The 26,147-nt window shown below is 38.1% G+C and overlaps 9 protein-coding genes and 1 long non-coding RNA gene across 22 annotated transcripts; 4 read left to right on the forward strand and 6 right to left on the reverse strand.

Moving 5' to 3' along the window:
• Positions 1 to 78: 78 nt before the first annotated feature.
• SHD (Chaperone protein htpG family protein) lies at positions 79 to 4,585 on the reverse strand. Of its 2 annotated transcripts, none has more exons than NM_118552.4 (15): positions 4,312 to 4,585; positions 4,090 to 4,207; positions 3,854 to 4,007; positions 3,682 to 3,762; positions 3,404 to 3,515; positions 3,192 to 3,318; positions 2,960 to 3,098; positions 2,627 to 2,741; positions 2,329 to 2,522; positions 2,024 to 2,239; positions 1,776 to 1,941; positions 1,514 to 1,655; positions 1,279 to 1,429; positions 797 to 1,201; positions 79 to 713 (listed from the first exon to the last, which is right to left on the reverse strand). In NM_118552.4, exons 1-15 carry the CDS (start codon positions 4,376 to 4,378, stop codon positions 429 to 431), a joined length of 2,472 nt encoding a protein of 823 aa, NP_194150.1. In that variant the 5' UTR covers positions 4,379 to 4,585; the 3' UTR covers positions 79 to 428. The 2 variants fall into 2 exon arrangements, with proteins under 2 accessions (NP_194150.1, NP_974606.1); NM_202877.1 differs by having other exon boundaries at positions 248 to 713; positions 4,090 to 4,203; positions 4,308 to 4,432.
• A 209-nt stretch (positions 4,586 to 4,794) lies between these two features.
• Positions 4,795 to 9,501, reverse strand: AT4G24200 (Transcription elongation factor (TFIIS) family protein). Of its 2 annotated transcripts, none has more exons than NM_118553.6 (2): positions 9,173 to 9,471; positions 4,795 to 8,536 (listed from the first exon to the last, which is right to left on the reverse strand). In NM_118553.6, exon 2 carries the CDS (start codon positions 8,454 to 8,456, stop codon positions 5,454 to 5,456), a length of 3,003 nt encoding a protein of 1,000 aa, NP_194151.2. In that variant the 5' UTR covers positions 8,457 to 8,536; positions 9,173 to 9,471; the 3' UTR covers positions 4,795 to 5,453. The 2 variants fall into 2 exon arrangements, with proteins under 2 accessions (NP_194151.2, NP_001328278.1); NM_001341653.1 differs by having other exon boundaries at positions 5,173 to 8,536; positions 8,785 to 9,501.
• Positions 9,502 to 10,306: 805 nt separating this feature from the next.
• AT4G24204 (RING/U-box superfamily protein) lies at positions 10,307 to 11,501 on the reverse strand. 3 transcript variants are annotated; one of them, NM_001125566.1, is made up of 3 exons: positions 11,252 to 11,501; positions 11,080 to 11,149; positions 10,307 to 10,975 (listed from the first exon to the last, which is right to left on the reverse strand). In NM_001125566.1, the coding sequence occupies exon 3, from the start codon at positions 10,965 to 10,967 to the stop codon at positions 10,596 to 10,598; it is 372 nt and encodes a 123-aa protein (NP_001119038.1). In that variant the 5' UTR covers positions 10,968 to 10,975; positions 11,080 to 11,149; positions 11,252 to 11,501; the 3' UTR covers positions 10,307 to 10,595. The 3 variants fall into 3 exon arrangements, with proteins under 3 accessions (NP_001119038.1, NP_001119040.1, NP_001119039.1); NM_001125568.1 differs by having other exon boundaries at positions 11,256 to 11,460; NM_001125567.1 differs by having other exon boundaries at positions 11,080 to 11,454.
• Positions 11,502 to 11,805: 304 nt separating this feature from the next.
• Positions 11,806 to 13,009, forward strand: SLY1 (F-box family protein). Its single transcript, NM_118554.3, has one exon. It carries the CDS (start codon positions 12,185 to 12,187, stop codon positions 12,638 to 12,640), a length of 456 nt encoding a protein of 151 aa, NP_194152.1. The 5' UTR covers positions 11,806 to 12,184; the 3' UTR covers positions 12,641 to 13,009.
• A 462-nt stretch (positions 13,010 to 13,471) lies between these two features.
• VEP1 (NAD(P)-binding Rossmann-fold superfamily protein) lies at positions 13,472 to 15,282 on the forward strand. 2 transcript variants are annotated; one of them, NM_118555.4, is made up of 2 exons: positions 13,472 to 13,784; positions 13,874 to 15,282. In NM_118555.4, the coding sequence occupies exons 1-2, from the start codon at positions 13,746 to 13,748 to the stop codon at positions 14,999 to 15,001; spliced, it is 1,167 nt and encodes a 388-aa protein (NP_194153.1). In that variant the 5' UTR covers positions 13,472 to 13,745; the 3' UTR covers positions 15,002 to 15,282. The 2 variants fall into 2 exon arrangements, with proteins under 2 accessions (NP_194153.1, NP_001078438.1); NM_001084969.1 differs by having other exon boundaries at positions 13,877 to 15,282.
• ACBP3 (acyl-CoA-binding domain 3) lies at positions 15,158 to 17,393 on the reverse strand (the record flags this gene model as incomplete). Of its 6 annotated transcripts, none has more annotated exons than NM_179101.3 (4): positions 15,158 to 15,665; positions 15,778 to 15,889; positions 15,982 to 16,087; positions 16,422 to 17,393. In NM_179101.3, the coding sequence occupies 4 exons, from the start codon at positions 17,279 to 17,281 to the stop codon at positions 15,649 to 15,651; spliced, it is 1,095 nt and encodes a 364-aa protein (NP_849432.1). In that variant the 3' UTR covers positions 15,158 to 15,648. The 6 variants fall into 6 exon arrangements, with proteins under 6 accessions (NP_849432.1, NP_194154.1, NP_001078439.1 ...); NM_118556.4 differs by having other exon boundaries at positions 15,158 to 15,671; positions 15,765 to 15,889; positions 16,422 to 17,373; NM_001084970.1 differs by having other exon boundaries at positions 15,388 to 15,652; positions 15,765 to 15,889; positions 16,422 to 17,297.
• An 8-nt stretch (positions 17,394 to 17,401) lies between these two features.
• AT4G24231 (uncharacterized protein) lies at positions 17,402 to 17,551 on the forward strand (the record flags this gene model as incomplete). Its single annotated transcript, NM_001125570.1, has 1 exon — positions 17,402 to 17,551. The coding sequence occupies one exon, from the start codon at positions 17,402 to 17,404 to the stop codon at positions 17,549 to 17,551; it is 150 nt and encodes a 49-aa protein (NP_001119042.1).
• A 2,186-nt stretch (positions 17,552 to 19,737) lies between these two features.
• On the reverse strand, positions 19,738 to 19,958 carry AT4G07250. The gene has a single exon (NR_142121.1). It is a non-coding gene; the product is annotated as an other RNA (long non-coding RNA).
• A 106-nt stretch (positions 19,959 to 20,064) lies between these two features.
• Positions 20,065 to 22,310, forward strand: WRKY7 (WRKY DNA-binding protein 7). 2 transcript variants are annotated; one of them, NM_118557.4, is made up of 3 exons: positions 20,065 to 21,232; positions 21,335 to 21,460; positions 21,814 to 22,300. In NM_118557.4, exons 1-3 carry the CDS (start codon positions 20,457 to 20,459, stop codon positions 21,971 to 21,973), a joined length of 1,062 nt encoding a protein of 353 aa, NP_194155.1. In that variant the 5' UTR covers positions 20,065 to 20,456; the 3' UTR covers positions 21,974 to 22,300. The 2 variants fall into 2 exon arrangements, with proteins under 2 accessions (NP_194155.1, NP_001329713.1); NM_001341654.1 differs by having other exon boundaries at positions 20,262 to 21,232; positions 21,335 to 22,310.
• Positions 22,311 to 23,245: 935 nt separating this feature from the next.
• On the reverse strand, positions 23,246 to 26,110 carry MLO13 (Seven transmembrane MLO family protein). Of its 2 annotated transcripts, NM_118558.4 has the most exons (13): positions 25,925 to 26,110; positions 25,783 to 25,840; positions 25,492 to 25,703; positions 25,290 to 25,406; positions 25,125 to 25,179; positions 24,931 to 25,046; positions 24,762 to 24,836; positions 24,585 to 24,673; positions 24,395 to 24,485; positions 24,100 to 24,306; positions 23,936 to 24,003; positions 23,792 to 23,852; positions 23,246 to 23,702 (listed from the first exon to the last, which is right to left on the reverse strand). In NM_118558.4, the coding sequence occupies exons 1-13, from the start codon at positions 26,042 to 26,044 to the stop codon at positions 23,535 to 23,537; spliced, it is 1,437 nt and encodes a 478-aa protein (NP_567697.1). In that variant the 5' UTR covers positions 26,045 to 26,110; the 3' UTR covers positions 23,246 to 23,534. The 2 variants fall into 2 exon arrangements, with proteins under 2 accessions (NP_567697.1, NP_001328763.1); NM_001341655.1 differs by having other exon boundaries at positions 23,792 to 24,003.
• Between the last annotated feature and the right edge of the window lie 37 nt (positions 26,111 to 26,147).

The raw sequence follows: 26,147 nt of genomic DNA on the forward strand, positions 1-26,147 counted from the left end.
CATGTTATCACGAATATATTGATTAAAGTCTTTTTCCATATAAAATCTATAGCTTTACAGATTATCTGTTTGAAATTTTTGCAAAAGTCATAAGTTTTCGAAAATAAATTTTGTGGAAAATAACACCGAGTAATATATGCATGATAGGTGGCCAAATTAGCTAAAGAGAGTGCATATTATGGTACCATATCTAGATAAACTCGGACAATCTAGATAAACTCGGACAGCAGGACCATTAATCTTGAAAGATAAAAAACTCATACATTGAAAAGAAGAAGTTTAGGTTCCTTGATCTCTAGAATGCAAGTAGTGCGTTTACATAATCCATCAAAAACTGCTTAATTAAACTAATCTTGATATTCGAGTAAAACGATGTTCTGCTTTAAACTAAAGAGGTAAACACAAAGGAGAAACATCAGAAGTGAAATCTACAGTTCGTCCTTGGTGTTCTCTTCTTGTTGCTCAACGGGTTCGGCTTCAATGTTTAGACCACCAGCCAAGTCATCTGATTTCGTCTCAGTTGCCTCACTGGTCTCTGGTTCCTCTGCTGCCTCGATTTCCTCGTCGGCTACTGCATCAGGGCTGATGTTCAGACCGCTCTTGACTGAGTTATAAATACGGGCAGCAAAGTCTTTTGGGTCGGTGAGTATGAATCCACTCTCGATCAAAGCTGTCTGGTACATGAGCTGTGCTGTTTCCTTCACACTCTCATCCTGAGAGAATTTGGTATGTTAGTTTATTTCTCTAATAGACAGTAAGTAAAAAAAAGAATTGATGGGTCTTATGTTTGTTTTACCTCTGGGTCACTTGCAATTCTATCCTTGAGTTCTTTGATGATAGGGTGTCGTGGGTTGATCTCGAGGACTCTCTTTCCGCGCATGTAAGCTTGCTTATTAGCATCCGAGAGAGTTTGGGACTGCATGATCCTCTCCATATTAGCACTCCATCCAAACTTGGATGTTACGACTACACATGGAGTGTCAGCCAAACGGTTGCTGATTTTGACATCGTCTACGTTTTCGCTAGCGAGATTTCCTTTCCACCACTTTGTTAGCTCCTTGAATGCTTCCTTCAGCTCCTTGTCTTTTGAATCTTTCCCAACCTTCAGTCCTTCCTTGGACACATTCTGGAACTTTTTGTCTTCGTAATCCATCAGGTATTGCATCAAGTATTCATCAACTGGGTCTGTGAAGAAGATGACCTGGGAACACAAGTATGAGAACGTGTTATGCGAGTTGGAGATCATTTAAAGAAGAATTATTCGTGTGCAATGCAAACCTCATAGCCCTTCTTGATGAGCCTCTCCAGGAATGGAGATTTCTCTAGCTGTTCCTTGCTGCTTCCTGTGATGTAAAATATGTCCTTTTGGCTCTTTTTCATTCTCTTAATGTACTGATCCAGGGAAGTCAATTTTCCATCGGACTTTGTTCTGAAATAGCAAAATACAAATCTTTAGCCTGCTGGTGCTAATGAATGGACAGACGTGTATTAAAAAAAAAGTAACAGAGCTTACGTCTCAAAACGAAGAAGTTTTGCCAAGCGGTTCCTGTTAGCAGCATCCTCAATGATACCTAGTTTGACAGACTTGCCAAACTCGTTCCAGAATTTTGTGTATTGACCCTTCTTCTCATCGTTCTCACCAGACTTCTCCACATCTGCGTGCCAACAAGTCAATAAGCTTAGACCATGTTTCAGAAAGATGAAGCTACCAAATGGTAAAAAAAAGTGGAACGGTCAAAGTGGATTGATACCAAGAAACTTGTTTTATGGAATACCTTTTTTCTCATCATCATGGATTTCATCAGGATCTTCTTCAGCAAGCTTGCGGATCATATCAAGCGCCTTTCGGATAAGCTTCTTCTTAATTGTCTTTAAGCTGCTGTGTTGTTGAAGCATTTCTCTTGATACATTTAGAGGCAATGTGTCAGAGTCAACAAGACCCTGCAAAAGCAACTCACGTTAGGGATTTAGCCCATAAATTTGTATTGAAAGAACCCCTTAGTTTGTCTTTCAAGTAGTTTACCTTCAAGAAACTCAAATACTTAGGCAGAAGCTCATCAAATTCATCTGAGATGAACACCCTCCTGACATATAGCTTCAAGTTCGCCTTGTTGCTGTTGTAATAGCTCTCGTATAGATCATGGGGAGCTTTCGGAGGAACATACAACACAGCCTTGAATTCAACATCACCTTCAGCATTAAAGTGACTCCAAGCCATTGGCTTCTCGTCGGTAAAATCCTGTATAACAACTGGGGTCAGGGAAATCCACACGAAAATTTTACACCTAGTATGTAACAAGTATGATTTAGTTAACGCATGGTTTTCACCTTTGAGAGAGAGTGGTAGAATTTAGTGTACTCTTCCTCTGTCACCTCCTTTGGACTTCTCAGCCATATAGCCTTAACATCATTCAGAAGCTCCCATTCATAAACTGTTTCTTTCACCTTCTTGGTTTTCTGCTTTTTCTCACCATCTTCCTCCTCAGCATCTTCTTCCTTTTCTTCCTCGGTAGAGGTGGTTTCTGAAGTCAAGTACCATTACCAAAAATCAGGGCTGCCTAAACTGAAGGGAAAAAAGATAACACTGCAGCAGAAAATTATAATATGGTGTTTCATTAATACTCACCAGTTTCCTCATCAGCTGATTCATCTTCCTCAACTGGGACCTCGGTTTCAACCTCTTTGCTAGCCCAGAGGGAGATAGGGAAGTTAATGAATTCAGAATATCTCTTCACCAATTCCTGTAGTAGACAACAATGATCATTAGCAACCATAATGAGAGGATAAACAGAAATATTGAATAAGCAGTGCACTGAATTCATAATAATGCTGAACCACTTCCCCTCAGGAGAGTTTGGGGTTCTCTACAACAAACCCTGGGTTATTCTGGTTCTTTGCATTGCTTAATTTAGGTTTGTAACAAAAGAGAAATTTACTTTCTTATCAAAATATTACCCACCTTAAGTTTACTTTCTTCTAGGTACTCGCCAGCTTCATCCCTAAGATGTAATCTAATCTCGGTTCCACGTCCAAGAGGCTCATTCCATGTATCCTCGGAAACAGCAAATTTACCGTTAGCCTTTGATTCCCATACATACCTGAAAACGGAAAAGAAGTTATCAGAAAAGCTTTTCAATGATTTTACATGCCCACAAGTATATTGCCAAACAAAGCCCTCTAAATCAACTTACTGGCTGTCATCATTGTGCTTGCTAATGACTTCAATGTAGTCAGCAACAAGATAGGCAGAGTAGAATCCAACTCCAAATTGTCCAATAAGGTTCAAATCCCCACTTGATTGCATTTTCTCAACAAAAGCTGCGAAAGGCAAGATCTTAGAAATATGGAATTTATTGATCCATACTATTATGCAGGACAACGTATCACCACATAAGTAACGTACCTGACGTTCCAGATTTTGCTATGGTACCAAGGTTCTTGATTAAGTCTTCCTTAGTCATACCAATTCCCCGGTCTCGAATAGAAAGAATCTTCTTGGCTTTGTCTAGCTTAATCTGCATACCATAGCATAGTTACGGAGGTAAGAAAAAAGCTTACACTAGACACAATTCCAACGAAAGGCTAAATTTACTGAGATCAGCATTTGATAAAACAAATCGATGAAACTCTATTTTCAACACTCTCAAGCATAAAAATCATATTGAGAAACATGTAGCTAACCTGGATCTCAAGCTTAGCAGTGTCACCTTCACCCAAAACGTCTTTGTCAGTGAGTGCAAGGAACCTAATTTTGTCCAAGGCCTGAAAATCACCAACACAGACACTTATTAGTTCCCCTATTTAACGAGGTATCCCAAAAACTCACTAAAACAATGTACACGAAGCTGCTTACATCAGAAGCATTGGAGATCAACTCTCTTAAGAAAATGTCCTTGTTACTGTATAGAGAGTTGATAATAATGTCCATAAGCCGAGAAACCTCAGCTTGGAACTCAAACTTCTCCGCGTTACTGCGAAGCGTCTTCTTTGACATCGACTCAGACTCTCTGTCGATCAAACGAATTCGAATAAGGCAAGATTCAAGCAATCCAAGCGAAAGTTCTACCGTGAAACTAACAGAACACTAACCTATGAACTACATCGGAATCCGTCGATAAACCACCGTGACCACCAATTTTCTCCTCAACTTTTGGTGGATCTGTAACATCATCGGAACTCTCTTCTGCATTCGCGTGTAACTTTCTTCCTATGATAAACACCACAGAAATATCGCCATCATCAGCATATGAATCCTAAGCAACACTTATATCTATCTACTCAAAATCAACACATATATACATCGAAACGTACCTTGATCTGGAAGAAGAAACAGAAGCGAGAAAAGGAACAAAACGGACACGAGCGTCCTCTTCCTCATTGTTAGATCGGAGCCTTGGTTCTCTCAGTCTTTGCTTTCGGGTTACTCAGTGATGATGATGATTCAGCTCGATAGATCCGTATATAATAGGAAATGATTCAGTGATGTGTGAACTGTTTAGTTGCGTACACTTTAGTTTCTCCTGATTGGTTAGCTTCGTCATGATTTGCCAACGTGTCAGATCTAACGGATCGTATTGTGAGATAGCCACGTGGTAGTTTTGTATTGGAGCAAGGTTTTGTTCTTGACGTGGAGCGACGTGGATTTCGGGGTTGTGGCGTGGATGGACGACTTTTAAATTATCAAAGTATGCTAAATCAACGGTGATATTCGTTTACGTCCTAATTGGGACGATCGGACGGCTATATTTAGTTGTTTTACATGTGACAAATAACTATTGGATATTAGGATGCTATGCTTTTATTGATGTCGGATACAAAAGTAAAATGATGTTTTTCTTTGTACAACGATGATTATGCTTGCCAAGGTTATTACGTTTGGCTGGCTTTAATCGGTTGATGGCTAAAGTCTCGCCTAAAGGCGATACAATTTGTCAATTTGGGAAGATCATAGTCATCACTCATCCGTAGTAGCAATATGTATGCGCGGTTCAAAAATGGTAATGTCTATTTGGTCCCATTATTTATTGAAAGATACAACACGTGAGAGACTTCCTTCCTCACCAGAGACCTCCTTCGCTGCTTTCTTCCATGAACAGTTGTTCAGAAATGAGAGCATAACATATCGACGAATGGAACGAAAATGGACGCAACAGATTAATCAAACCACTAGAACCTTTTCTGTATCTTAAAACTATATATTTATTTATGGAGAAAAACCCAACAAGGTTAAAAAGAAGCTTGACATATACCAATGTTTGAACTAATCCTCCTATATGTTATGAAATAAAATAAAAAACCTGAAAAATGGGAAAACTGAGGAAATAAAAAAAAAAGAAGGAAAAGTTCAGCAAGACACTTTATAAGTTACCTCAAAACACTTGTCATCATCCTTTGACCAATCAATCAATTCATCAACCTATTCAAGAACCCATCTCCACCACTTTGTAGATCACTCACCTCCATGGAGGAAACTCCCAACGTGGCTCCGGCTCTTTTCGCTTTCCACCAATGCTGATAGAAGAACTCGATGAGGGCTCTACATTTGCTCCTGAATGCTCTCCCATAGCCCCGCTTTGTGAAGGTGATAGAAACTGCCTCAAATTTAGCGACTCTCTGTTTCCTATCTCAAGTCCAAACCCAGAGTTCTGATCAAAGTTTGGCCGCATTGATCCATTCGTACTAGGCGATCCACCCGCCAAGCTCATGAACATGTGTTGTTGAGGGAATGGTGGCTGCACATACGGCGCTGATCCGATTATTTGCGGCATCATCACTGGGGTACCTCTTGAATCCACCATGTATGGAATAGCAGTTCCAGGAACATACATGGGTGATGACATTGACAAACCAGGAGGACCAGTCAATCCGTTGTAGCCATACATAGGGGCTGGAGAAAAGGAGACACCAGGGGCTAGACCCAAAGAGTTTCCCGTTCTTCCCATGTGTAAACCTGTTGCAGGCTCGAGGGACTTGCCATTGGACAAGAACGAAGCCATCTGAGGTACAGAGTCTTTTCTGTCAGCTTCCACTTTTGTACCCAAGATAGATATACCTGGTTCTTCCAATTTGTGCCCCCCATAGGAGGCTGTACTCCATGGGTGCCGCCCATAGTAGGGACCCTGATCACGTGAATCAATGAAAAACTGTGGCCTGTCATTCAAATCAAAGTTTACTTCCTTGCCTGATTGTTGAGCAACTGACGATGAGGAGACAGGTGATGCGCTTTGCTGACCATTGTGACTTAAAAACAATCTTGTTTCCATCTTCGACTCAGAAGGTGGAGGCATCTCATCGTCCTCGTTCATACAATTCAAATCCAAGTTGAACTTGCTTGATCCTCGCAGACTGGCTTCATGTGAAGACTCTCCACCCCTAGAGTTTGATGAGGAGAAAGGAAACTGTTTCCAAGGAGTAAGATCTTCAACTTGATCATCTCCTACCTCAGCCACGTTCAGATCGATACCACGAGAAATCACCTGCTTTTCTCTTAAATCCCCACTAGGAACTTTATGAGGTAATGCTGAGTGAAATACACTCGTAGCAGCTGATCCTTTCCCGCTAAGAGATCTTTCCAAATGCCACGGTGCTGCTGCAGGCATTGCAGAAGATGAGACAGAAAATGAAACAGACATAGGAGCAGGGGTTGTAGATGTGGAGGACATAATGACATCTGTTTCATCAGGACATATATCTTGATTAAGATCAAAGCCACATGGGCTTTTCTCTCTGCCTACTTCAGATTTAGCAGCTGTTGCTAGGTGTCTTTCTTCAACATCACCACTTTCAGGTTTGTCATCTTTCTCATCCATTAGATCATCATCTCCAACATGAGGTTCCTCAAAGGAATGGTTTTCAGTCACTGATAATCCCTTAGATGGAGAACCTGTATGTACATCATCATCGCGGGAGTATTGCGAACCAGACTGCCCGCTTTCATCGGATAGTTCTTCTGAAGAACTATGAGAAGGTTCTCCAGAGTCCACTTCTCTTGCGACTTCCTGTGCGACTTTGGTAGCGACCTCCAAGGCATCCAAAATACCAAGATCAATATCAGTAGTTGTTTTGTCAATTGCTCCAAGGCGCTGGGATATGGTCATTGATCTAGAAGAGATGCGTTTTTTTCTCCGTTTTACTCTCCTCTTTTTGTCAGAATGACCCATATCATCTTTTCCTTCATTGTCAGCAAGACCAGTTAAATTGTCACTCTCAAATTTTCTACTTCTACCAAGGCCACCTGATAATCTTGATGAATTGTCAGAATCTTGATTGTCCGTCATATGAGTCAATGAAGACACCTGTTTGCTATTATGGGCTACGCTCACATCGTGCGACCCACATATCGTCCCAGACACATTCTTGCTCACCTCATTTGAATCAAGACTACTCTGCAAAAGACTATTTTTCTCCAACTCCATGCTGGCAACAATAGAATCAGAAGACACAGCTACGTGTCCTGCTGCACTAGATGTCCCTGCTTCACCCAATTTTTCAAGAAAATAGTTTGCCATCTGCTTTTCCTTGGGTATCTCAGCATCCAGTGGAGCATTTGATGGGCCTTCAGCACTATCACGCTCTAAATAAAGTAGGCTACTAGACCCAGTAGGCATAGTACCAAAAGTCGTTGGGCCACTTGTCTCCCCCATAGAGCTTTTTTCCTTCACAGAAAGTTTTTCTTGAACCTCTTTCATGATATCATCGGTACAAGAACCATTGAAAGTTTCAGTCATCGAATTAGAGCAGTGGGAATTCACGTTCGAGACAAACCCAGCCTTGTCGTTCTGCAGTCCCAAACCCTTATCTTGATCTGGGATGTTTCCTTCTGAGCATCCTGATAGCAAGGCTTCATCTGCTATTTCAGGACAATGTTTTTCACTAGTACTTTGCATCGAACAAAGTGTAACAGCAGATTTTTGCCCACTGCTCTCGATGCTTGCTGCTACAACTCTCATCTCATCTTCATGAATTTTGTTACAGCTTTCACTGTCATGTTCAGAGTGGTCATAATCATCCTTATCCTTCCAGCTACCAAAGAGCTTTCTCGCCTGATCCTGAACTCGAGAACTACCATGGTCCACAAGTTTCTTGACAGCAACCCATAACCCAGAAGAAACTAACTTGGAACTGTCTACACCTAGATTTTCAACAGCTTCTAACAAAGCAAGAATTGACTCCTCTACAGATCTGTCAACTGAATCGTTATCCAACATCTGAGCTTCAGCTAGCCAGCTACTTAAGTAAACAAGTCCATCTAAATTTACAAAAACATCAAGACAATCTCTGTTCTTTGTAGCCGCAATTGTGCTTGCAACAGCAGTCCATTGTCTAAAAGCATCACCACTATTCTTCAAAACTGAATCCTTATTACTCTGCATAACAGACACAAGCTCTTCAACACGAGAAGTGACCGTGAGTCCATCTTTTATTTCTGTTAGGGTAAAGAAATCTTCAAGCGTCATACTGCTTTACTTATGACAACTCCAAAAATATAGAACACGGTTAGAAAGCAAAAAGGTTCTTTCTCCCATTCGAAAAACTCCTGAGAAACAAAACAAAAACAGAACAAGACAAACTTTATGTCATTAACCTACTGTGACAAGTACAAAAAAAAACACAATCAAACTGTTCAAAATATTTTGAATATGAAATCGAGTTCACCATGGCTTAGAGAGACCCAATTCATATGCAAGGAATCCAAGATCACTCCATTGTCGAAGAAATATGAATTTACATTTGGCATAGTACCAAAAACAAATAACTACAATATGCAGGACAACTACACTATACCTTCTAGTGACCGTGACTGATATTAACAGGAATACAGCGACTTTCAAATTGATGGTACAGACAAAGGACAACAAAAATTGTAAAATCTCCCAATCTCAGAAACTATAGAGTACATCTATTTAAAAATCATGCCAACCAAATCCCAGGTCCAGGATCAAAACCCTAAAATTGAGAAGAAGAAAAAACTAGCAAAATTCAACACATGTGGAGAACTATACGACAAATAATATGAGATTAAGCCAATTCAATGAATAAGATTCCAAAGATCAATTCAAAAAGTGATTAAAAAATTGAAGACAGATGACCAAATGAATACCACTAATAAACCCTAGGCGAATTTCAGAGCTATTCATCATTGTAAAAAGAGAGAGAGGAATATAGAACTCACCACGAAGCACAAGGAAGACGAAACCCTAGGTCAAGCGAGTTAGCCGTTCCGACAGAACCGATGCGCACTCGCATATCCCAATCTCTTTCCTTGTCCCTCTGTGTATATATATGTGTATATATCTCTCACTCAGTTACGATTTATCACAGGTTTTTTAAATCTCCGGGCAACGATGGTTGGCAGCTCTGAGAGAAAACCTCGTTCTTCTTCTTCTTCGAGGAAAAGGTTGTCGCGAAAACGAGAGAGAAGAAAAGGCTTTTTCTTCGTTTATTCTTTTTGGCAATAAATATTTAATAACTAAAAATCTTATGAAGCGATTGGTGAATATTTATTTTTTTGCTCAATTTCGTTTGCGTTTTTTGATGAAAACTGCACGTGCTAAGCGTGTGAAGAGTGAATCGGTAGGGACTCACGGCCCGGCTCATTATGTACCAACTTGTGTGAGTCAACAAGAACCCACCCATATGGTTCCACCACAACCCATTTTTGCGGAATTCTATGGGGAACAAACAAAAATCAGATAAATTCCGTGAATATCCTAATCCATAATATAATAATTAAGATTTTTCATATGGTTAAAATATGTTTTGAATTTTTTGTTATATTTGCAATATGTTACTTTGTAGAGTTTTCTTATGTAGACCTTTAAATTTATGAAAGTAGTTTTTTATTTTTATGATTTATTATTTGATTTTAGCATGGTAAATATTGTTGATACATTCTAAAATACCAAATACTAAATTTATAAGAACATATACACTATAGCTCAAAACCCAATATTTTCTTTCTTCCAATTATAATCCGGCATAAACTATAAGGTGGTGTTATTCAATCATGGATTTAATAGAACTGAAATTTAACACTAATCCAATGTTATTCAATTAATGATTCTAAACTATACTTTAAAATCTGTTGTTATGAAATCTTTACATTTGTAAATCATGCTTACTAGAATCTATAATTTGGTGTTATTCAACTAAGATTTTAAATACTTTCATTAACATCCAATGTTATGAAACTCCGAAAAAATTTCATTTCAAATGGCTCAAAATAGATTTTTAAAAATAATTTCAAATTTCAAATCTAAACTTTACAGAATTGATTTTAATTTCATGATACACCCCCAAAAACGCAAACAGTTGGCATGATAAATACAAATCGGTTTACCGAAAAAGAAACAAATCCAAATGCTAGTGTGTACATTGGCATGGAATTGTCTTTGTTTTTGGTTGTTAAAGAATTGCATTGTTAAATTACAGATTGTATGGAATTATAGTCTTGTGGTGACACCAAAGATACTCGGATCTTTCTTTCACTTGTGTCGCTGAAAACTGAAAAGAACAAATAATAATAAAACGCAAAGCAAAGGGCGTTTCTTGGAAGCATGAGTTCGCAAAATGGTGATTAGGCAAAGCAACGGCGCTCAAAGCTTTTTCAACACTAATCTCTTTGATTTGCGTATCACCCTTCGGCAAATCGGACACACCTTACTTTCTTCCGACAAGATCCTTTGAGCACAGCCGCGACAAGTGGCAGAGTGACCACACGGTACAAAGAAACAGTTTCTACGTTCCTCGAAGCATATAACACACAGTGTCGAGTAGTCCACATCATCCGACGAGCTAAACGACGCCGTTTCTACATCTCCCTTCCCCGTTACCTCCAACGACTCATTGATCAACGGCGGCGTCCAATCGGTGGTGACTTCTTCTTCTGCCACCAATGGTAGCCTCTGTGTGTCATCCTCCATGTCACATTCGCTCAGGAATTTCAATACCAAATAAGTAATCGTCATTATTGTTCCTGAGAAACAATAACAAAAACAAAAAAACAAACAAATTAGCTCTACATTGAAGATAAATAGTACTCCATATGTTAATTATATAAATATGGGAGAAATATAGTACCCAAAACTGTAATATAAATCACCACTCTAGCTGAGAAGGATAGCCCCAAGTACCATCGAACGAACTCATCCTGCAAAATACAAGTTACTCGCATATATATATTAATCCATGGTTTCGTCAAGTTTTTTTTTTTATATAGAAAATTGAGTAGAGCTAGGAGCTAGAGGGGTACTCGCGTTATCCGATGGTAACTTGATGGAATTTAGTTTACGGAAGAACATATATAGAAGCTGCAGACATTTTGAGATCGTGGCATCGAACATTTTCGAGAGAAAAGAATGATCCAGTGAAGATAGAAATGATTTGTTCTCATCTGAAGTTATATTGAATTTCTTATTGTTTGTTAGAGAGCATTAAACAAATGAATTTCTGATTAATTCCAAGCAATTGTCATCACTCTGACAGTATATATAGATTGTGTCAAAAGACTCGTCGTGCAATCCATATTTATTAATTTGATCAGAAAAAGAGGCAAAATACAAGTTGCTGACACAAACTTAAAAAGAAAGGTACAGTACAATTTCCTAACTCTGATTTAATAATACCTATTTGTTAAAAAGGACAATTCAAGTGAGAAAATGAAAAGGCACCCAAATAATTCACTCTGTTTAAGTCCTAAACGACTGATTCTTTTATCTGAAAATACGTGATGCTAAATTAGTCAATAGTTGAAATAAGATTTAAAAAATGGATTATCCGTTAATTCACAAAAATTCCTAGAGGTCTCTCTGGTACATTCAATGAACACTCTTTTTAATAGTTGAAAATAAACATTTGGGAAGAACTAAGAAGAAACAACATTATAAGATGGGCTTGGGCTTTTTGTTGTATTGTTTTTTATGTTTTACAATTTTATTTAACAAACAAGATGACAAAAAAAAAAAAAAGGACTCCAAAAGTCCAAAACAGCTATGGAGTATATGAGGGTAAAGTCGTCATTTTACAAAAAGCATTTTTATCTTCGTTTTGTCGTCTTCGAAAGTTCTCAAAGAGAAGGCATCTGAGAAACCCCAATCTCTAATCTTCTTTTCAATTCAATACTTTTTTTTCTCAATCTCTCCTCTCAAATCAAACAACTTTGATTGATCTTCGCAATCGATTCCACATGAAGCGCAGTACTACCGACTCTGATTTGGCCGGTGATGCTCACAACGAGACAAACAAGAAGATGAAGAGTACAGAGGAAGAAGAAATCGGATTCTCCAATTTAGACGAGAATCTAGTGTACGAGGTGTTGAAACACGTCGACGCAAAGACCTTAGCTATGTCATCTTGCGTGAGCAAGATCTGGCACAAAACGGCACAAGACGAGCGGCTTTGGGAGCTGATCTGTACTCGTCACTGGACTAACATCGGCTGCGGGCAGAACCAGCTCAGATCTGTTGTGTTGGCGCTTGGTGGCTTCCGAAGACTCCACTCTCTTTACCTCTGGCCTCTCTCTAAACCCAATCCGCGTGCTAGGTTCGGTAAGGACGAGCTTAAACTCACTCTTTCTCTTCTCTCAATTCGATACTACGAGAAGATGAGTTTCACTAAGAGACCTCTTCCAGAATCCAAATAATTGACTACAAATTATTAGAGTTTGGTTTTGGAGTTTGTGTATTTGGAGTTTGTTGATTGGTAAGTCAGATGTGATGTTCAATGCTGGCAATAAAATTTGTTGGTATCCATAAGCCAGACTGTTAGCAACAGTTGTGTTCTGTAATAATAGAGGGTGATGAGAATTTTTAATTACTGTAATCGGAGCTGATTAAAAGTAGATTTAATATCAAATGTGATTCGATTTTGTTGTAATGGTTCTGTCGTGAAGTTAAGTTGGTCCGTAGTTGGACAATGATTGTAACAAAATCGATTCGTGATCCAGTTTGGTAAGATTAAGAACTGTTAGTGACGATTCTGTTTTATTATTCAATGAAAAACAATGTTCACCAATTTGGTAATAAACCTAACATTCACCACTTTAAGTCCAAACCGGAATCAACGTCAAGCTATGTAATGTTGCTTATTTCTTTATGTCCTTCGTTTGTAACATTTCCCGGTGGTTACTACTCTGTCGGATCCAGTTTTGCCGTCTAGTTTTTACAGCGGTACGATAAATCTCAAATGTTGTTTGATTTGGTTATTCTTGCGATGGTTAGCCTTAATTTCGCTAGATTTATGTGTATTTGAGTGATAGCTACAAGCCTACACATCATTACCATGTACCACCATCTCCTTATTCAAATCAGAATCATTATCGCCGTAACCACTTTTGTCATTTTCTTTTTTTATATGTCGGTAAAGAAAGAATAATGAAATAAAGAGGTGTAAGTAAGAGTCAACAAAATAATTTAAGAGCTTGTGTGAATTGATAAAAACACTCCTTTTCTGTTCTTGGTTTTATATGAAATTTATAAACAAACTCGAGTGATTACAAAGAACTTATAAACCACTTATGTGGCATACTAAAATTTAACAAAAAAAAATGTTTTGCGAAAAATAAGAAGATTTTGTTCATCTTTTTTGGTAAGATGCCAGTTTAGCTAAAGATATTTTTCATATATAAAAATGACAATAAACACATTACAAAAGACAAACCCCACACGGCTCTCTCTAGCCAAATTACTTGGCCACGACCATAAACACAAAACACCGCTTAGCTTCTAAAATCTGAACATCGAGAAAAAATGAGTTGGTGGTGGGCTGGCGCCATCGGAGCTGCCAAGGTAAATTTCAATTCAATCCTTCAAATCATATCCTCCGATCTTCATCTTCAACTGATTGAAAATCATCTCTTTAATTTGTGTACTCGCAGAAGAAACTCGACGAAGATGAACCATCACAAAGCTTCGAGAGCGTCGCTCTCATCATCGGCGTTACTGGAATCGTCGGAAACAGCTTGGCGGAGATTCTCCCTCTTTCCGACACACCCGGTGGTCCATGGAAAGTCTACGGCGTCGCTCGTCGTCCTCGTCCTACCTGGAACGCCGATCATCCGATCGATTACATCCAGTGCGATGTCTCCGACGCCGAAGACACAAGATCCAAGCTTTCCCCTTTAACCGATGTCACACATGTCTTCTACGTCACCTGGACCAATCGTGAATCGGAAAGTGAAAACTGTGAAGCAAATGGCTCAATGCTCCGTAACGTTCTCCAAGCGATTATCCCATACGCGCCAAATCTCCGACATGTTTGTCTCCAGACAGGGACAAAGCACTACCTTGGCCCTTTCACCAACGTTGACGGACCTCGTCACGATCCACCGTTCACTGAGGATATGCCGAGATTGCAGATCCAGAATTTCTATTATACCCAAGAGGATATTCTGTTTGAAGAGATCAAGAAGATAGAAACCGTGACGTGGTCTATCCACAGACCAAACATGATCTTTGGGTTCTCTCCTTATAGTTTGATGAACATTGTTGGGACTCTCTGTGTCTATGCAGCGATATGTAAGCATGAAGGGTCTCCGTTGTTGTTTCCTGGGAGCAAGAAAGCTTGGGAAGGGTTCATGACGGCTTCTGACGCGGATTTGATTGCGGAGCAGCAGATTTGGGCGGCGGTTGATCCGTATGCGAAGAACGAGGCGTTTAACTGCAACAATGCTGATATCTTCAAGTGGAAGCATCTGTGGAAGATTCTAGCTGAGCAGTTTGGGATTGAGGAGTATGGATTTGAGGAAGGGAAGAATTTGGGGTTGGTGGAGATGATGAAAGGGAAAGAGAGAGTGTGGGAGGAGATGGTTAAGGAGAATCAATTGCAAGAGAAGAAGCTTGAGGAAGTTGGTGTGTGGTGGTTTGCTGATGTTATACTTGGAGTTGAAGGAATGATTGATAGTATGAACAAGAGTAAGGAATATGGCTTCCTTGGTTTCAGGAACTCCAACAACTCTTTTATCTCTTGGATTGACAAGTACAAGGCGTTCAAGATCGTACCTTGATTCCAAAACATACTTGGATGTTTGTTTACTCTGGTTTCATGTTTATGTTTCTCCCAAAATCTCAGTTCTTTGTTGTCTAAATGAAATAAAAGCGGTACCATCTTTTTCTGTTCTTTTTTTTAATTCCATCTTTAGTCTTGTAAACTCTACTCTTTTGGGAATAGTTTTCAATTTTTAAATATCGTTACAAGTTGTAATGGAAAGATATTGGACAATGGTGCAGTGTCATAAGGACAAAGAGCTTTACAGGCTAATGGAAATACCAGATTCTGTGTTTTGCAGTTGGAGTGTATTTGTACTCCATATGGTTCCATAAGCTGGGAGAAGGCTTCACATGGACTTATCTCAACTCTCTTTCTTGCAAGTAAGAAAGCTTGCTTATTTCCAAAGGTAGGCTGGTACGTGGAAACAAACCAAAGACAACCTAAGAGCATATTCATATAACTACCCTTGCTTGATTCATAAATCATAGGTCTTTGCATAATCAATGCACTAGAAATCAACCAGTCCTCGCGCACATATGTATACATATATTTAAGTGTTTTGGTTTCCAGATGCACCTAAAAAAATACTTATATGCAAAAGAATAGATTTGCCTTTGTTATCCCAAAGTCCTCCTTCAAGCCTTGCCTGCTTAAGCACTGGATTCACCTCTCCCCTGAAACTATTTCTAAGACAAGTTAGCTTGCAGTTAGAAAAAGAACCATATAACTGGGTGCTGGAAGGAAACATACAAGAAATCTCTGACAAAAAGACATCATACTCTTAGGGAATACCATTTTTGCTGGATTCATCAACACCAGTTGTGACTAAGTTGGTCGGATCTTCTAATGATCCTGAATTCGGAGGCAAGCCAACAGAGGTTTCCATTTCTGACATCTTCCCTACCTGTTGAGAGAGCAAAGTCAAAAGTTTCTCAGACCTCAAAAGCCATTAAAACATCCAGGTGATATTCAAACCCTCAAGATCAAACAACTCACAGTATGACCAGCTTTCGTCAAACCAGGGATTTCCTTTGAGACAAGTGCAAGATACTGCTCCATTGCCTCTTCTTGACTCATGTTTCCAAGTTTTTGCCACGCATTCCTAAAGAACAAGGTAAGCACAATTTGTCACTCCCACATAGAACTTGTTGAAAGATACCATAAAGCAACTAAGCTATACAACAATTGCTGATTCTGTCCTAATTAGATGATCAGAAACCTTTTAAAACTTTATCCCTCCTAGTTTCTAGTGTATGGAATCTATTTCCATATCAGTAATATGACCTGCAAAACTCTGCAATAAAGATTTCTACCTAACCACTTTTATCAGTCTTACACCACAAAGTTCTCTCCTTTATGACGTTCACATTACAAGTATCAATTACCAATCTGAGTTGCAGAGGAAAGAATTCAGAAACAGTGGAAAAGTATGGTACCATTTGGCACGAGCAGAGATCATGACGGCCATAGGTTGTGCCTCTCTACATGACCCTTCAGTGGCGATCTTGTGAAGGCCAAACAACTCCATCTTAGCTTCAGCACCAATTTCTTCAGCTTTCCCGGATTCTTCCAAAAGATTTACAGCAGCCGCAAAGGCTTTCTCAAGTTCACTCCTCTCAATTCCTTCCCAATCATCATCTTCTTCAATAGTCAACTCTGTTTTCTCTTCATTCTCTGCTTCAGCATCACTCTCCTCCACCATATTACTACTCTTTTCAACTCTAACCTCCTCAGATTCAGCGACTAAGACATCTCCACCACTTTCTTCGTTTTCTACGCAACCACTTCTTCCTAATTCTGTTACTTCCTCTTGTCCTTGACTCTTAATCTCCTCCGCTACCACGTTTTCCGGCGAGACAGAAGAAATGGACTCAGCTTCAGCCGAGTCGCTCTGTTCGTCCTGTCCTCGAACTAAGATCACCTCCTCGGCGATCACATAATTTTCCGACGAGGCTGCAGCCGAGGACTCAGCTTCACGGTCACCACAGATTTTAGCGTTTCCAGTAACAGCTTCATCGACTTCATAAACTCGATCAGCTTCTTCGCTAAGAAACCGATCGACAAGTTCCACATTCTCATCAACAACTTGGAAATTCCTCTGGCTTTCGAGAACACGAGCATCCATCTTCATACCAAAACGAACATCCTCTGTAACACCGACACCGATCTCGGGCTTGAGCGGCTGATCAGAACTCAAATCGTTCTCCACCGTAGCAACAGAAACGAGCTTGGCCAAAAGGAAAGAAAACAAGAGAGCAACAACCGCCGTGAGAAGCATCTCTAAGAAAACCTCCATGATCGAAGAAGATGATGAAAAAGGAAAGTAAGATACTTAGGATCTAAAGAAGAAGAAGGAGAAAGGCAAAGAATGTAATTATACGAAAGGTTAGAAAAGAAGGAAAGGAAAAAGGAATAAATGAGAGACAAAGAAGAAAGCATATTCGGCTTTAAACGGGAAGCGGGTCCGTCAATTATATTTTCTCAACGCCTAACCGCTATGACTGCTGACTTGGCTCTTGCGGTTTTATTCTTATCCTCTTCTCCACCTCACCGGCTCCTTCCTTAATCCTTATGCAGCGCGCCGCTTTTTTTTTTGCTCTCACTGGATCTTTGTCTTTGGACTCTTTACAAACTAAAATAATGATTGGAAGAGTTTTTTTAATTTTTTTTTTTTTTTTTTTTTTGGATTTTCGTATGATAAAAATCTGGCTTTTAAAAAACACACTTTTATGAAAACTAATTTCCTTAATTTTGATTGGATGTTTAGTGAGTTTTTTTGAAATAACAAAAACCAGCTCATTGAAAATTACTCCCATTCCAAGCTTTAATGATGCTGAAATTAAGTTATAGTTTTGAATGGTATAGAAATGGAAATAGAAAACAAGACCAAAAGAGAGATTAAAGGTTTTTGAGGTAATATGCAAGGACAGTTCATAGTTTATTTGGGCCTTTACAAACAAAACATGGGCCTATGTTAATGCATAATATGATAAGACTAAGGCCCATGTCTTCCTACCTATTCACCTACATGGCCAAACCCAGTCGATAAGTTTGTGACGGAACCACAATCATGACACTCGTCCTTATTTGCTCAACTACGGTTAAAAAAAACTTGATAAATGGGTAACAACACACTTCACGAAGAAACTTAAAAATCAGTCTAACGAGGTTTTCACTAATAAAAAGTTTTTGTTTCTTTCCCTAACGACTTTACCAAACAAAGAAAGGCAAACTTAACTTTGCCAAAATTACTAAAATCACTGTCGCACAACAAAAGTCTCCTCTTTGTTTTTTTCTTTTCAAAATCTCCTTATATATCAGAGTTGATAGAGCATTTATTAAATCAGTATGTGTGATTTATTCTATATTCTGCATAAATATGTAATATTTTTAGCATCTTTTTTTTTTTTTTTTTCTCATAAGTGTAATATTTTATTCATTTTATCATTACCAGTACAATGCTTGGTTATGAGAAAACCAAAATAAAGCCCAAGACATCCCACATATAAAGGCTCATACGACACAAAAGAAGAGATAAGCTATAGACGTGTCAGACCAATAATAATAAGCTAGGGACACGTGGAACGTCCACAACCTTCACTAGTCCTGGACAAAATATTCGTTCGATCCGCTTTAACTCAATATTCGATTTGATTTGATTCGAAAAATCCGAATATTCGTAAGATTTTGGAGCAAAGCAAATAGAAAAATGTAGTAATCGTAAAAACCGAAGCAAATAACAAATACTATTTTTTCTAAAGTCGGATATTCGCTTCGATCTATATATATATATATATATATATATCACAATATAGGTTGTGCATTTGTATATGTTGGGATTTGGGCTTGTATTTGTATCCTTTGGGCCTGTGTTTTTTTTGTGACACAGTTTTTATTAGAGAAGTGGAATTTTTTAAAATAAAATTGTTTTATTTTTTATATTTTATCCTAAAATTGTCGTTTTACTTTCCAATCCATCAAATATAAGAGCGACATTTCTGTTTCCTTTCTTCGACCTTTCACTATTTTTATCACTCAATTTGGTTACAGAATTTATAACCAGAAAATTTTCAGTTGCTCTCAATCTCACACTCGTAAGTCATAAGGTAAGAAATTTGAAATCTATGTTAAATAATTTATATAAAAAAATATTTGGATGTAGCAAAGCAAAGCGGATATCCGACAAATATCATACAAAAATCCGGATATTCGTATTTTCGGATATTTGGAAATTTTCGGATCAAAGCAAATAATAAAATTAAGTATTCGATTAAAACGAATCGAATAACAAATATCCCAAATTTTCCGGATATTCGCTTCGTGCCCAGGCCTAACCTCCACTGCACATGAGACTCAAGCCTGGTGAATCAGAAACGTCGTTGGAAAATCACCGGTCAACGAGACTTCTTTTTTATCACCAATTAAAAGTTACAGAACAAACATCAATCTCCTAATCTCATCCGATTGCAAGAATCACAAAGGATTCGGCAAAAATGGGTAAAAGAAATTAGAGAAAACTGAGTAGTTCAAACTTGTCTAACAATTAAATCTCTTGCAAGAACAACAAAGGCATATCTTAATTGCATAGGAAACGAGCTTTGACCTAACCTTAGTCGTGGAGAAATTGAAACTGTCTTAAACACAGTAGATCCAAACGAACCTAATTGTCGAGAACGCACACATCGCCGGAAAACTGTTGGAGCCAAAAAAAACAGAACCCAACGGTGAAGCCAATCAAAGCAGAAAGAAACTAAATCATGCGAAGAGAACACCTCTTCGGAACTGAAGATTCTGCCTGTCATAATGTTTCATCATCAAGATTTTAAAGCTACAAAACAAAAACAAATCCGAAGAAACCGAATTCAAAATTGCCCAAAAAGAAATCTAAATCCCGATCAACGGGAGATAATAGCCGGAAAAAATCCAGATAACGGAAACCGGAAGAAACCCGGACGGCGATTCTAAACTTACATCGGAAAAATCTTTCTCTGAAAAATACTATAGAGAGAAGAGAGAGACCTTCCTCCTTTTAGATCTTTCTTTAATTAAAAATTTAATTTTTATATTTTTAGCATCTAATCAGCCTCAAAAATATAAAATATCTTAGATTTTTCTCGAATAATAATAACGAATATATATATAATTCGAGCTCCACTTGCTCCAAATTTAAAATCATTGACGCTGAGGAGTGTCAAAACGCTTGACAAATGATCACACGTGTAAGCCTATGAGTGGTGGTCGATTTGACTGATGCACTATCAACACATACCTAAAGATATAGAGAGAGAAACGCATATCGTTGACTCTCCCCCTTTTTCACTCTCTTCATTTATTCTTCCCCTCATCATCATCATCATCTTCTTCTTTAACCAAAAACACAACTTACAAGAAAACTGTTGAATCTTTGTATTTATTTACATCTCCTTTGACCTTTAATAAGAATCTGAGTGGTTGGTCTCTGATTTGATGAGATGACTGTTGAGCTGATGATGAGCAGCTACAGCGGCGGCGGAGGAGGAGGTGATGGTTTTCCTGCAATCGCCGCGGCGGCGAAAATGGAAGATACCGCTTTGAGAGAAGCTGCTTCTGCAGGGATTCACGGTGTGGAGGAGTTTCTTAAACTGATCGGTCAAAGTCAACAACCAACGGAGAAGAGTCAGACGGAGATAACCGCGGTGACTGACGTCGCCGTTAACAGCTTCAAGAAGGTCATTTCTCTACTCGGTAGATCTAGAACCGGACACGCTAGATTCAGACGAGCTCCCGCGTCAACGCAAACGCCGTTTAAGCAAACGCCGGTGGTTGAGGAGGAGGTGGAGGTGGAGGAGAAGAAGCCAGAAACAAGCTCCGTGTTAACAAAACAGAAAACAGAGCAATATCACGGTGGTGGATCTGCGTTTAGAGTTTATTGTCCAACACCAATTCATCGTCGTCCTCCTCTATCACACAATAACAACAACAATCAGAATCAAACAAAGAACGGTTCGTCTTCTTCATCTCCTCCGATGCTCGCAAACGGAGCACCGTCAACGATAAACTTTGCGCCGTCACCACCAGTCTCAGCGACGAACTCATTCATGTCTTCTCATAGATGTGACACCGATAGTACTCACATGTCATCAGGATTCGAGTTCACTAACCCATCTCAGCTCTCTGGTTCGAGAGGTAAACCTCCTTTATCATCAGCTTCGTTGAAGAGAAGATGTAATTCATCTCCCTCAAGCCGTTGCCATTGCTCCAAGAAAAGGTTTTGATTCAACTTCTATTATTAAAAATTAATCTTATTTTAGATCTAAATCTTGAGATTTGATTAATAAAACGTTAATTATAATTTGTGTAAAAAAATCAGGAAATCAAGAGTAAAAAGAGTGATTAGAGTTCCAGCAGTAAGTAGCAAAATGGCTGATATACCATCAGATGAGTTTTCATGGAGAAAATATGGTCAAAAACCAATCAAAGGCTCTCCTCATCCTCGGTAATTATTTTTTACATTTTTTACCATCGATATATATACTCTACACATACATCACAATCACTCACTAGATTCAACACCAAAAATCAAATATTGGCTAGAAAATTAAGCAACTTGTGTATTGTCAATATTAGTACCAGAGAGATTGTCAATATTGTTTTTTTCTATATCGGTTGTACCAAACATGTTGTCTAGTAGTACAGTAGTGGGTTCAGTTTCACGCTCTTTTTGACTTGTTGTTTCCTATAGAATAAATTTGAAATAGAAAGCCGAGAGTTAAGTTGACTATTTCTTTTCTCATTAATTAATAAGAACTCGAACTAACTGGGGAGGACTCGGTGTAATGGTTATGACAGGGGATATTACAAGTGCAGCAGTGTAAGAGGTTGTCCGGCGCGTAAGCATGTGGAGCGTGCACTAGATGATGCGATGATGCTAATCGTGACGTACGAAGGAGACCACAACCATGCTTTGGTTCTCGAGACGACGACGATGAATCATGACAAAACTCTTTAGTTTCTCGAGTTTGAGGGGAACTGTCTGTGTGTGACCACTATCCAGATTAGTCAACGACAGAGTGGGCCCGCACTGCACTTTTTTATTCTTTTCTTTTTGAAAAGCTTTTGCTTTATCTTTCTTTTTGATTGGAGGAAATAGAGGGAGGGGAGATAAAGACGAGAGAGGAACGTTGTGGATCTTGATGGAAGTTGAATCATGTGAATGTCCTTTTCTGTTTATTTATTTCTAGGATAATATATATTTAGTGCACTATTTTTGTCAAATCTCTGATTCTTTTCTTACTTGCAGAACTATTTGAGTTTTTAGGGAAATTATCAGTTAATTTAGATTCAACTGACCATAATGCTATGCTGGTAATTGGAAAAAATTGCAATTCAAATTTCGTTAAACAAAAAAAAAAAGAACTATTTGTAGATTACATAGTCAAATCAACTTAACACACGTTTATAGAAACTAGAAAAGTTGTCGATCAAATAATAAGTAGCTCTAATAAGTATTTATTTCAGCATTAGTGAAAAACCTCAGATGCAATGTCGTTATCCTTTTAAGTGTGTTTTTTCCAACAAAGTTGACAATGTTTATGATTATGTTAACGGCTATAAATTCAAGTGTAAAGTACTTCAACATTTAGTAAAAAATTTAAAGCTTTACTACAAAATTTTGTTACCAAGAAAATCAGCTATTCATGCATCATTGCGTTATAACTCTTCAATATCACTTTTAAGTGATGTTTTAGAGACTTTTTTTAAAAAGATGTTTTAAAATTTTTTAGACCAATCATATTTTAGAGTATGTTATCTAATTAGTTAAAATTTGTTTAATTGTATTATATGTAAAAGAGGTAGGATTAAAGTGATACACAAATTATGTGTTTTCTTAATTTGTGTATAAAACCTTTAAACATCACTTAAAGTGATACAAAAAGAGTATTTTACAACATATCCATTAATAGAATTTAAAAAGTCATTCACTTAGTCAAAAAAAAAAAAAAGCATTCCATATTTTTTATTTTATTTTAGAGATTAGTAAAAGAAAACGTTCAAATGCAATGTTATTTAGTATTTTTCTCCCTTACAAAGTTAACGACCTTTTTAGAAATTCTATAACGTCTACAAATCGTTTTAAGTATTAAATTGAAAAATGACAATGAGTTCGAGTAATTTGTTATTGTTAAAATATAAAATTTATCTTATTTAAAAGCAATTCTAAAGTTCTTCTCTTTAGAAGATGGGATAAATTTATCTTATCAACAAAAAAAGGTACTTATATAAAAATTTAAATTTGCCACTCTGAAAAATTAAGCTACATCCGATAACATCATTGAAAATTTAAACGTTGTGAAAGTAAATAACATAGAAGCTTTTTAATTATATATCAATCCATGTATCATCGAAGCTTTCTTATAAAAAGTAACAAGTCAACTTAATCTAGTAGCCTCAAAAGTAGAAAGGAACGTTGGCGTCAATGTCATAGATGCACACAATCCTCTGATGAGAGCTCTAAATGTGAAATAATAAAGGGATAGCCTTATTGGATTACGACACAAATTGCAACTTAATTAAGGGTTTTCACTTTGGACATTATAAGATTCAGGAGTTGTAGGTTGCATCTCTATCCTATGAGCCTCGCTCGTGGATTCGCCTCTGTTCCTCGTATCTTCTAACCATCCTTCCAGTGTGGACTGTACTACATTGTCGAATATCCCTTTCTTGAATTTGCTACCCATCTTTTAAAAACCGAGCAAAACAACAACAACAATTGATTCAAATTTGTTGTGAATTGGTGTAAACATGTGAATATATATGTGTCACTTACTTGTGTAACAAGGGCATATAGTGGTAATGTGCTGTAACTGCAAAGCACTTGGACTAACACTCTGTATGAACAAAGATCGAACCAAAAATATTAATTAGACCTTTTGAAGGTTGATATTTAGATTTAAAAGAGTTCATATATTACCCCATGACGAGTCTTGGGATAAGGTAGCCTAGTTTCTCCATGATACATGAATGTATTCCGTATGTGAACTGATGATACGATGGATAACTCGTAAATAAGAATGCGATGGTTCAAAAATTGTGGAAGATAAAGAAAGTGAAGCTGAGGGTTGAAAGAAAACGTACCAAAATCCAGAAGAAGAAAGCAATCTCAAATGAATTCTGAAAGAGAATGAAATGGATGAGTTGGAGAACAATGCCTGGCCTATGGAACCAAAAGAGTTCATCAGAAGGTGTGATCACTGCTTCTTCCGCGCGGCTTCGCTTCTCGGAAACATCCAAAGCTAAGCTACTTATTATATATTCCAACTTGGCACCCACCATTAGTAACAACTGCATTTTTGAAACACTTTTTAACTATTCAAAAAGATAAAATGAGATCAAAAGTGACAAAAGAGCCCAATCATATATAAGAACTTACAATCAAAGGCAAGAAAGATAACCAGAAGTAAGTGTTCCATCCTCCAACATTGAGCAGCAAAAAGACGACGACAAAGAGCCATAGATACCAACTTTATAATTATGTATGACATCAACAAAAAGGTGTCAGACAAAACTCATTAAGCCATAAATTGGTTTGTCTGTTTAGAGAGCTGATTTGATTATTTTACCTTATGCTCACAACTTTCTTGAAATCTATTTCCAGTGTTCTTAGCATGTACTTGTGAAAATCAAATGATGGGTTTGTGCGGCAATGACTCTAGCAAGGTAAGAAAAGTATAAGTATTGTTACATAAGAGATTTAGTAACCTAAATAAGATGTTGGAATAAGACAGTAAAAGTAAGACCATGATGAATGCTTGTCGCAGAGCTATGTATTCTGATTTGGTGACAGAACCATAAAACTGCTTGAAGAATGATCTCTGCAACAAACAGTACACATTGGCTAATCTCATTAGAATATAATTTGATTCATGTGTTATACTTTTGGCAGTAGTATATATATCCATTACTCACCACCCAGCTGATGACAACAGATCTTCTCCAAAATCCTCCAGCATGCATCTCGAAGAACTCGTGATTTGCACTGAATAACTCGTGAGCATGAGCATGATGACCACGCCTTGTAGTGCCTGCGACATTATGTTATGTACTTTGCGTGTGTTAAGGTACAAAGTAACTGTTAATTACTATTGTGGAATCTCGCTCACCCTTTTGAGAAGGACGTTTCTTGAACCAATCCTCCCAATGTTTCCATTGTTGTATCTACATATTATTTCACATCAATAAAATTAATCAGAGCCAGCTTTTGAAATAAAGGGGTTTAATGTTGTTTGGTAACTTGAGCAAAAAGCTATAAAAGCAAGTGGTATTACTCTTGCTCCTCCAAGAACCATGGTTGAGGCGCAGAAGATGACGTGAAAAACCGCTAGCACAAAGATGAAGATATGGAGTTGATGCAACGCTTCCACAGATACTAATGGAACCTGCCCCTGCAGCCATACCAAGAGATCAATGGTTAATAGAAAGAGATCCAGTAAGAGAAAGGAAACTAGCAAAACAGCAAAGAATGATTGCCTTGGCAGCACAATGGTCTGGACTTTCTCCTGTTGAAAGGAGATGTCGTGCATTGTTGATAATCGAATGAGATGATTTAGGCGCATGATGCTCCTCCAATGGCTTCTTACAGGGAAACATGTTGTTTACAAGAGCTGGTGGGACACAGATATGCCGAATTGCGGCCTGAGATACCGTTAACATCAGGGAGATAAATCCAAGAAGCATCAATTCTGTGTCAGGACATCAATATGGTCAGGTGTCAGGTGTAATCAAATCAACCATTTCATGTTTAGGGAAGAAGTACAATACCTTCTTTGAGTTTCTGCAAGGCTTCGAACAAGGCATCTTGTTGCCTACGCTTCAGACACTGAAACAGAGAGAACGGAAAGTTGGAAAAAGATTTTAACTTAAAACCTCAAGATTACTACAAACAGAGATAGTGATATTGGACCTTTCCAAGATGATGAAGACCACGTTCAGCGAGAAGAGATAAGAGAACAATGATGAAACAGATAAACGCAACGACCCATGTGGGTGTATACTCAAGAGAACCAGACCTTGCTTCTGCCATTTCTGCACCTCCAAGATGGAGACAACTCTGAATTAATATTATTATTATTTAAGGCAGAGAATAAACGCGGAAGAAGACGAGGGAAAAGAATAGAGAGAAAGAA

This window comes from Arabidopsis thaliana, chromosome 4 (assembly GCF_000001735.4).
Source record: "Arabidopsis thaliana chromosome 4, partial sequence".
Classification (NCBI taxonomy): domain Eukaryota; kingdom Viridiplantae; phylum Streptophyta; class Magnoliopsida; order Brassicales; family Brassicaceae; genus Arabidopsis; species Arabidopsis thaliana.